General features: G+C 56.9%; 2 protein-coding genes across 2 annotated transcripts; both read left to right on the top strand.

The window, feature by feature from the left end:
- The first annotated feature begins 200 nt into the window (after positions 1–200).
- Positions 201–3940, top strand: LOC134413159 (kelch-like protein 21). Its single transcript, XM_063147287.1, has 3 exons — positions 201–1116; positions 2350–2761; positions 3421–3940. The coding sequence occupies exons 1-3, from the start codon at positions 201–203 to the stop codon at positions 3725–3727; spliced, it is 1635 nt and encodes a 544-aa protein (XP_063003357.1). The 3' UTR covers positions 3728–3940.
- Positions 3941–6535: 2595 nt separating this feature from the next.
- Positions 6536–8785, top strand: LOC134413157 (3-galactosyl-N-acetylglucosaminide 4-alpha-L-fucosyltransferase FUT3-like). The gene is made up of 2 exons (XM_063147286.1): positions 6536–6554; positions 7689–8785. The coding sequence occupies exons 1-2, from the start codon at positions 6536–6538 to the stop codon at positions 8783–8785; spliced, it is 1116 nt and encodes a 371-aa protein (XP_063003356.1).
- Positions 8786–9996: the final 1211 nt, after the last annotated feature.

Raw genomic sequence — 9996 nt, 5'->3', positions numbered from 1 at the left:
CCCCCCTGGAAAACTACCCGCGACCCAAGCAGCTGGTCGGGGTGGGGGGTGGGGAAGGGCCCTATTTTTAGGGGCAGGCTCACATCTATTTCGGTCCCACGCTGCCGCCCGTCCTGCTGCCAGCGGGGCTTCATGGCAGCCAGCCACCCTGAACAGAGGGAGGGCTTTTACCAAGCCCGTCTGGTTTCCGTTCCGCTGGCATGGACTGCCTGGAGGAGGGCGCGGCAGCAGTTCAGGCAGAGCCGGAAGGCGACGCCGTCCTGGAGCTCGGAGAAAAGCTGTTCCCGGTCAACCGGTGGGCCCTGGCTGGCCACAGCCGCTACTTCGAGGCCATGTTCTTTGGGGGCACCCGGGAGCGCACCCAAAGGCACATCCGGATCAGGGGGGTCGAGGCGGGGCCATTCCAGGCCCTCCTGGACTTCACCCAGACGGGCCGCCTCCACGTCACGCGGGACAATGTCACCGGCCTCCTCGAGGCGGCTGACTTCCTCCAGTTCGACGGTGCCAAGAGGCGGTGCGAGGCCTTCTTGGAGAGGGAGCTCCACGTCTCCAACTGCTTCGGCCTGCTGGCCTACGCCCAGCACTTCGCCTGCGTGGAGCTCCGTTCTGCGGCCCTCTGCGTGGCGCTGACCCACTGGGCCGACGTGGCGGCCCACGAGGAGTTCGAGGAGCTCCCCAAGGAGACGCTGCTCAGGCTGCTGCGGAGCGACGAGCTCTTTGTGGGCCGAGAGGATGTGGTCTTCGAGGCGGTGATGCGGTGGGTGGCCGCGGACCCGGCCGGCCGGGAGCAGGACTTCCTGGAGCTGGTGGGCCAGGTGCGCGTCCCCTTCCTGAGCCTCTCCTTCCTGGACCGCCTGGTAAAACGCAGCCAGCGCCCCGGCGAGGACCTCTCGGCGCGGCTGCTGAGGAAGCTGGACAGCTGCCCGCCGCCCAGCTGGAGGGACGTGGCGCGCTCGCCCTGCCCTGGCCGCAGCTACGACACCCTCTACGTGCTAGCCGGGAAGCACGACCAAGACCAGCAGGAGCTCTTCCAGTTCCAGCCCAAGGCCGGCACCTGGCAGCCCTGCGCCCCGCTCAAGCGCAGGAACCTCACCCAGTATGCGGTGGCCGCAGTAGGTAACTCTCCCTGCCCGGGAGGAGGGCAGTGCGGGGCATGGGGCGACCCCCACCCCACCCCCCTGCAGTCCAGTGGACAAGGAGGGCCTCCTGCCCCACATCCAAGAGAAAAGACCCAGCCGCGGAGGCCTCACTGGCCCCGGGCCTGCGCTCTAATGACACTCTGTACACGCTCAAAGGCACCTTTGGGGCTAACTGGGCAGAAGGGCTGTCCTCTGAGCATGTGCAGCCTGCATTCATTGGCTGGGATTCTGAGCACTCGTGGTCGTGGCTTAAAGCAACACTAGGTGGATTTGGAGGATGAGACTGGACGGAGGGGGAGGCGAGGTCTCCCCAGCTGCTATGAGCCCTGAGGGCAAAACGAGGTGACATGCCCAGAGGGAGCCCAGCTCTGACTACGACCTGCTCACCCAAGCCATCACAGGAGAGTGGGGGGGGGTGTCCCTGGAGGAATCCAGTTGGCCGGCGTAGGGACTGAGATGCTGAACAAGATGGACAGGGCTCCTTTTGTGCCCTTATTAAAAGAAGACCCAGGGGGAAGGACCGGGGGGGGGGGGAGCAAAGCGCAGGGTGTGATGGCTGCCATCAGGTCTTGCTCCGGTCTTCCTGCTGGGCATATCTGGCTGGCCGCTGTTGGAAGCAGGGTGCTGGGCTCCGTGGGCCCCCTTCCCTTCACGTGACGTTTGCTCTCGGGCTGGGGCTGCTGCCCAGTTCTCCCACCCCCCACCCACCCCATGATGCCTCTTTCATTCACTTGATGCATTTCTAGCCTGACTCATGAAGTGGCTGATAGCAAAAACCATTTTATTGCTGCTCAGAATGGTTTGTAGTGGTTAACGGTGGGTACTCTTGTTTTTGAATATTACGTTAGCGAGTGATAAAAATAATCATAGAATCATAGAATAGCTGAGTTGGAAGGGGCCTACAAGGCCATAGAGTCCAACCCCCTGCTCAATGCAGGAATCCACCCTAAAGCATCCCTGACAGAGGGTTCTCCAGCTGCCTCTTGAAGGCCTCTAGTGTGGGAAACCCTTAATGAGACCCTTAAACTAGATACTCCATGCTGTTACAGCACTAAGAGTTGCTGCATCGTTCGAGTTGTAGCGGATCAACCGATCGCTTAATAAACGTTGGTAGCGATGCTCTCCCCTGCCAAGGTGGCTTTCAAGCACAGAGAGCCGGGCCGGCAGCCCCCTCGTCCTGCATGGAGATGCCTTTGTGTTCTGTCCGCAGGCAACTTCCTCTTTGTGACGGGCGGATCCTTCCGGGAAGAGTTCTCCTGGTCCAACGTGGCCTGGGTCTTGATCTACAACAGCTGGGAGGACAGCTGGCTGGAAGGCCCCGCCATGAGGAAGGCCCGCAACAGCCACTGCGCCGTGGCCGTGGGCTTCCACCTGTACGTGATGGGCGGCAGCACCGAAGAGGGCATCACGCCCACGGTGGAGCGCCTGGCGCCCATGGATGCCGCCTGGGAGAGCACCACGCCCCTGGTGCACCCCGTGGAACGAGCCGGGGCCGTCAGCGTGGGGACCCGGATCTACGTGGTCTGCGGCCTGGACGAGAACGGGGACGTGTGCCGGGCAGTGCAGCGGCTGGACGTGGAACGCGACGTGTGGGACGTCATTTCTTTCTCCCCACTTCCTCGGTGAGGCTGGCCGGGGCTTCCCTGCGAGAGTCTGGAGCAGGTGGTTTTGCCGGGAACCCATCGCTGGCCTGTGGGCAACTCACAGAGCTAAAATGCCCGGGGTGCCTTGTGGGGAAAGCGAGGGAGAGACGCAGGCGGGTGGCCGGCCGGGCAATCAGGGCAAAGCAGATGAGGAAGGAGCCCTTCAAGGTGCGCCCGAGATGCCCCATTTGCCCCAATTATTTCTTCATTAGGTGACTACACCGCACCGGGGCGGTTCAGGTTTTGAGTCTTCTGTTTCTCAGGTGCATTATGAAAGTACATTACATGCTATACATTTATTGACAAGGCCGGTCTTAAAAGAAAAATAGGGTGCAATCCTCTGTATGTTTAGATGGCAAAGTCCTACAGCTCCCAGCATTCCCCAGGCAGCAGTGCTAGCTCAGGAATGCTGGGAGTTGTAGGCCTTTCCCCCCCCCCCCCCGTCTTCTTCTGTCTAAACCTAATGGGATTGCGCCCTCGGGAAACCCTTGTGGGGCAGCGTCAACACTTCGGCTGGCATAGTTCAGAGCAGCCTTCGCTCCGTCCCGCTGGCTTTCTGTGGAGGATCCCCGGGTGTCCTTTGGCGGGTTCTCGTTTCCAGCCCCATTGACGCTCCTCTCCGCTCTTCCTGCCCTCAGGTACGACCTCTGTGTCACTGCGCTGAATGGCGCCATTTACACCCTTGGAGGGGGGGCCTTCCGCTTCGACATAGACACAGGCAAGTGGACGCCGGTGGACGAGGCGTGCTTGGCCCGGAAGTTCTTCCAGGGCTGCGGCACGGCCAACGGGCGGATTTACCTCCTGGCGCAGAGGCAAGGGACCGGGGCCATCCCAACCATGGTGGTCTTGGACCCCTACCTGGACTTGTGCCAGGAGGGGGACCACAAACTCCCCTGCCCCCTGCCCATTCATGCGGCCGCCTCCATACGGAGATTTGACACATGAGATTTGCCCAGTTGCTTCTGGAAGAGACATGCTGATGAAGGTTGACTCCATCACTGCAAACTTTGCAAGAGTCCAGTCGCGTTGAATATCTGCAGACAACCAAGCCTTCAGCTGGAGAAGTGGGCACAACCCTTTCTTTGGACTCTAGTGAGGGCAAAAGAAGGGGCCCTGCCTGCCTGCCTGCCTGCCTCTGGATGTATATCATTTTAGTAACCAGCCTGCTGTGGACACTCTCACCCAAAACATGGGGCTTCTCCCCAAGAATGGGCCTGTGGGGCGATGTGTGTGCGTGAGACCTTCCCTGGCCTTTGTAAGGAGAAATCAGGGCCGTGTGCCAATCTCAAAGCTAGTTTCCTGCCTCTATCTGTGCGCAGTTTTCAAACTATTTCTAAAAAAACATTGGGAGGAGAAACGAAATAAAATAGAAATAAAAAAGTCCTAAACAGTCTTTTGATAGGGTAAACGTGAAAGCGCTTAGGGAGAAAACATCCACAAAGCAGCCTGCCTGGTCTGACACAGTCTGATTTCCATCTGGAGCTAGACGGGCGTGATGGACCAAGTGGTGAAAATACATCGGAGAGGTCAAAGAGGGCTTGTTCTGCAACAATCCCTGTTGGGTTGAAATAATTTCAAATGAAATAAATCTCCTGTTTCTTTGGAAGGCCAACTTTGGAAAGGAAGAATGGGTGGGTGGGGGCAGAAAGCCCAACTGCAACAGCCCTCAACATCCTTCTGTCTCTTGGGAGGGAGTCGGGGGCACCCCCAGCCCCTTGGCACACCTGAGGGCAGGTGACAACAGGGCCTGTAGCGCTCCCTGACTGTGGAGCGTTCCCGAGCACCTGCAAGGAAGCAATATTCAGTTGAAAGGGGAATCCAGGTTGGCCTCCTCTTCCCTTTGACACCGGACGGGCTGACGGACTGTCTGGTGTCCCAGTGGAGGGAGGTGGCCGGGTTCACACCGCACAGCAACTGACCCTGCAGATCGGCTACGCCGTGTGGGTTATTTTCGGAACAACCCATTGTCCCCACCTGGTATCCCAGGATCCTGTATGGCAGAATCTGCCCGGTCTGCTCATCCCAACCGCTTTTCATCCCCCCAGCTTTTTTTAATTTAACATTTTTGGGGTCTTAGAATTTGCACAAAGGTGTTCGTAATTTATTTTTTGTGGGGGGAGGTCAGTTTTTTTGCAGTTACACAAGTATACACTTACAGCTGTCAATACATTCACACACACTGTAGCCTTGTATGTTTCAGCTGTCAAAGGGAAGGAAGTGAACTAGGAAATTGACAAGACAAGACCGCAGGTAGGTGAATTTGTTGGCCCTTCGCAGTGACAGGATAGGGAAAGGCGACCAGATCCACCATTTAGTGAAGTGATCCCCGGGGGTTTAGGTGTTGCGCTGACACGTGTGGGTGCTTTGCTTCCATTCCATGCCCCCCACCCACCCCATAAATCTTTTTATTTTAAGAGAAACTAGGGCTCCCCCCCACTTTTCAGGGATCCCGTTCACGGTGACCGCAGTGAATGCTGCTCACTCCCAGGTAACGGTGTGCAGGGTTGCGTCCTGGGAACGGACGATTCGGCAGTCCTACGCACTTACCTGGGAGCCAGTACCATTGCACCCAGTGGGGCTTGTTTCTAAGTAGACAGGAATAAGAACATCGAAAGAGCTGTGCTGGCTCAGGCCATGGATTCATGCAGTCCAGCGTTCTGTTCACACATGAGTGCAGTCGCACTGCGAAGGGCGCCATTACTTCCTTTAACTCAATATACCCAAAAGGAACCACAATGTTAAGAAATTAAGATGTTTGTGTTGCTCCTTCTGGATCGCTCAGGAAACCAGCGAGAGCCACGACTCCTGTGGTGGATATATAACTAAAATAATATAAAGTTCTATGGAGGAGGAAGAGAAGCGTGGCCAAACTCCGAGCATGGGCCGTAGCGCGGCTGCTCAGGCCTGGCCAGAGGAAACGCATGACCCAAAAAGCAAGATGCAAACGGGCCGGTGCGCAGCTGCACCTTGAGGAATAAATTGCCACTGGCTTGTCTCGTGCCGACCGACCGTCTGCTAGCACAGTATCGTGAGTTTCTTTATACACACACGGGTGGCTGCTGTGGTTTTCCAGGCACCCACGGGTGCATGGGAAAACCAGACATGAGACCGAGCGGGAGTTATTGGACCCCCACCTCCCACCCATCCCACACACACCTTCCCACAGGATTTACCTGAGGCCTCCGCACCGGTCCCGCACGGATACAGGATTCTCTATCCTGTTGCTTAGCAACACAAAGTTCTTCTCTTGCCTCCTGTTGCTTAGCAACACGGTTCTTCCTCGGAATTGTGCCATGCATCACCTGGAGTGTTTTATAGGCTGAGGTATTGCAATAGAAATGCCTTCCGCTCACCCCAGGGCAGATTGCAGCCGCCTGTGTGCCTGCCTGGGCAGCGTCTTGTGCACGTGCTACTGGTGGTGGAGGTGGTGGTGAGATAAACAGTCCTTGGCCTTGGGTCTAGCCATGGACCAGGCCGCCCTTCCATAGAGGAACGCCCCCTGCAAAAGCACAGACATGGCCGCCCGTGGCTCTCAACACGGCTTCCCCACCCAGCCTGGGCCGTTAAACCCAAGTTCTCCTGCATGCAAAACGCAGGGCCCCTTGCCCCCGCCTGCCTTTTAGCACCAGAGGCCTTGAGGCAGGCAGATCCTCCCTTCCTCCTCCCCTGCCCGACTACAGCTCCCAGAAGGCCCTGCTCTGAGCCGCAGGAGAGACTGACCCCCGTGAGAGTCCTTGCAAAAATTGGGCTGCCATGGAGGCCAGCTGGCCAGGTGAGTGTCCGCTTTGCATGCCGGGGCTGCTGCTGCTGCCGCCCTTCTGGGCCAGGCCAAGGTGGGTCAGCGCCCCCAGTGCCCTGCTCCCAACGGTGGGCAGCCGAGAAGGCCCCACGTGCACCAAGGCAGAAGAAGGGCGACTGCTGCGGCGTTCTTCTTGGCCGGCACTGTTGGGCTTCCACGGCTAGACGGGAGGCCCCATTTGGACGCTGACGGTGAATGTAGAGCAATTAAGAATTACCCTATTTCTTTGATTCTAAGACACACTCCCCCCCCCCATATAAGCAGCTCTAAAATGGGGTGCGTCTTAGAATCGCAGGTGTGTCTCGGGGTTGTTGTTTTTCTGTTGGTGGTACTGAACATAGTGTGCGTCTTACAATCGAAGAAATACGGTAACCACAAATTAGCCGAAGGGCCAATTTCAATCAAAGCTGTTTGAACCACTGGTTCAAATCGTACATCTCCAAGATTTAAATTGTACATTTTAATCATGGTGTAAATTTGCATTTCTGTCAGGTTTGCCACTTGACTGTTCTTCATGCATTTCTTAAAGCAGTGGCAAAGATCTGATCACTAAAACATGTCCAGTTGTCTCTCGGTACAGCACCAAGGAGGGTGTCCATTCCTAGCTGGGGCGGGGTCCCGGTCTCTTTCAGACGCCACGGCGGTTTCTCTGCGTGAAAAGTCTGTGACGATGGGGCATAAATGGCGGCCACCAACTTGGATGGCTTTGAAAAGGGGATTGGACCATTTCCTGGAGGAGGAGGAGGAGGAGATGTCAGTAACTGAGCCTGTGTGTGTCTGGATGTGTGTGTGAAAGAGAGAGAACCCGTCATCCGTTTCCCTGAGAAGCACCCGGTTTAGCATGTCTGTGGTGAGGTTTAATTATAATTCCATTGTTGTTATTTTTCCAAACAAGGTTAGAATTGTACGGATCTCCCCCCGCCTCCCTCCTGCAAAAACACCCCGATTTAAATGAGTAAAATCTGGTTTTATGTTTTTGTTTTAAGGTTTTTTTTATCCACCTCTTCTTGCCTTCATGCTCGAGGGCTACTCGGAGGCCTTCAGTGGGAGAAAAAGAACAGGTGGCGCCTTGCTCTGACTTTGCCCTGTTTTCCTTTCTCTTCTCAGAGGGCTCCGCAAAGTCCAAGAGGCAGACAAGACGTGCCGGGTGTTGGAAATTCCTCAGCTTGGTGCTCTTGCAGGTTTTGATAAGCATGATGGTCGTCGTCTACATCCGAAACTGCGTGAAAGCAGATCCGTCGGCCTCGGAGCCCTCCCCGCTCCTGGAGCAGCCCAGGAAAGGGTCCTGTGCCCCCGCCAGGAGGCCCCCCGAGATCACGATCCTCCTCTGGACCTGGCCGTTCAAGAAGTCCTCCCCGCTTCCGAAATGCGGCAGGGTCCTGGGCTTCCCGGACTGCCGCTTCACGCTCAACCGCAGCTGGTACCCGAGGGCCGACGTGGTGATCATCCACCACAGGGACGTCTACCACAGCCCCATGCTGCTCCCGAAGGGACCACGGCCCCCCTCCCAGCGCTGGGTCTGGCTCAACCTGGAGTCGCCCTACAACTCCTACAACCTCCATTTCATGGACAACCTCTTCAACCTCACCATGACGTACCGGAGGGACTCGGATATCTTCAGCCCGTACGGCTGGCTGGAAGTCCTCCAGAAACCTCGACAGGTCATCGTCCCGCCCAAGTCCAAGCTGGTGGCCTGGGTCATCAGCAACTGGAAGCCGAACCTCCGCCGGACGAAGTATTACCAGGTGCTGAGGCAGCACGTCCACGTGGACGTGTACGGCCACGGCCACATGCCTCTGCCGAAGGAGCAGCACTACGCCACGCTGTCCCAGTACAAGTTCTACCTGGCTTTTGAGAACTCCATCCACGAGGACTACATCACGGAGAAGCTCTGGAAGAACGCCTTGGCCGCCGAGACCGTGCCAGTGGTCCTGGGGCCGCCGCGCAGCAACTACGAGCGCTACCTGCCCCCGGACGCGTTCATCCACGTCGACGACTTCCCCACGCCGCAGCAGCTGGCCGATTTCCTGCACCGGCTGGACAGGGACCCAATCCAGTACCAGCGCTATTTCCAGTGGCGCTCACAGCTGAAGCCTTTCGCCTTCTTAAGTTGGCACATTCACTACTGCAAAGCATGCTGGGCCTTACAAAGCAGGCCCACACAGTACCAGACCGTGAGGAAGCTCAGCATGTGGTTCAGGTGAGGCGGCCGCCCGCTGGGCGAGGCAGCAGGCACCAGCATCCTTCGGCTGGCGGGCTTCTCCTGTAGCTGTGGGCTGCCGTGGTCAAGACGAGCGCTTCGCCAGCCGCCCTGGGCAGCTCGCGTGGCAAGTTGGGTCCCTCCTCTACGGGCGCCATCCCTTGTGGGGGGAAAGTCCCCCAACTCCCCGCATTTGTAGGGTTTGACGGACTCCTTTTCTGTCTACAGAAGATGCACCACAATGCGCCTCTAAGTTAATTTGGCCTCTTTGACGTTTCAGGTGTTGTCAGTCTTTTTGTAGGCAAGTAACAATTTTTGTCATGATTTTTATTGAGAGTGAGCGTTAATACACTTTGTTGTAAAGAAGCCGGCTAGAGATCATTACAGAAAGAAAGAGAGGAATAAACCGCCCGCGGCGCGCACCCTTGGCGGCCGCCCCAGAAGATGCGAACTCTGGGGTGAGCGTGAGGCTCAGTGTGTGGGTGTGAGCGGTCTTGCTCTGAAACAAAAGTGTTTTCGGTCCCAAGATGAGTGGTGGTGGTGGTGGTGGTGTTCCGAGATCTTATACAGAGCCAGCCAGCGTGTAGAATCAGAGAGCCGAAAGAGGCTCACCAGAGGTCATGTAGTCCACCCCCTGTTTAACGCAGGCTCTACACCACAGGTTGCAGCTACCGCTTGCCTCACTGGTGGCTCTCCAGCCTCTGTTGAAATCCCTCCAGTGAGAGGGAGACACCCCACCCACCCCAGCCAGGAAATCTGTTCCACTGCCCAACAGCCTCTCACTGTGAGGAGGCGGTCTCCTCACGTTTAGTGAAAATCCGCTTCCTGCTGGTTCTAGTCCTGCCTTCTTGAGCAACATGTATCGGTTAAAGGGTTAGGATTGGGGAGACCCAGTTTCAGACACACACACACACACACACACACTTCACTCAGCCATCAATCTCAATCTCTCTCTCTCTCTCTCTCTCTCTCTCTCTCTCTCTCTCGGCCTAGCCTACCTTACAAGGTTGTTGTGCAGAAAAAACAGAGTGAGAATCAAGTGGGGCTTCATGGAGGAAATATGGGATTTAACTGTGGGTCCTTTAAAGACAGATTCCACCCCCCATCCCAACCCACCCGCCCCTGAGATCCTTAGCTTGAGATGCTGGGATTTCAGTCTGGAGCGTTGTGCACACAAAGCCAGAGTTGTGCTGAGAAAACAAAACCCGCTTTTTG

This window comes from Elgaria multicarinata, chromosome 23, assembly GCF_023053635.1.
Source record: "Elgaria multicarinata webbii isolate HBS135686 ecotype San Diego chromosome 23, rElgMul1.1.pri, whole genome shotgun sequence".
Classification (NCBI taxonomy): Eukaryota; Metazoa; Chordata; class Lepidosauria; order Squamata; family Anguidae; genus Elgaria; species Elgaria multicarinata.
Note: the sequence above shows the minus strand (reverse complement) of the source record. Positions and strands in the feature narration are given on the sequence as shown.

Bases quoted from the DNA above. Each gene is read 5' to 3' on its own strand.
- LOC134413159 (XM_063147287.1), top strand. From the start codon at position 201: ATGGACTGCCTGGAGGAGGGCGCGGCAGCAGTTCAGGCAGAGCCGGAA. The intron at 1,117-2,349 runs GTAACTCTCCCT...TTCTGTCCGCAG, and splicing joins GTATGCGGTGGCCGCAGTAG to GCAACTTCCTCTTTGTGACG. The intron at 2,762-3,420 runs GTGAGGCTGGCC...TCCTGCCCTCAG, and splicing joins TCTTTCTCCCCACTTCCTCG to GTACGACCTCTGTGTCACTG.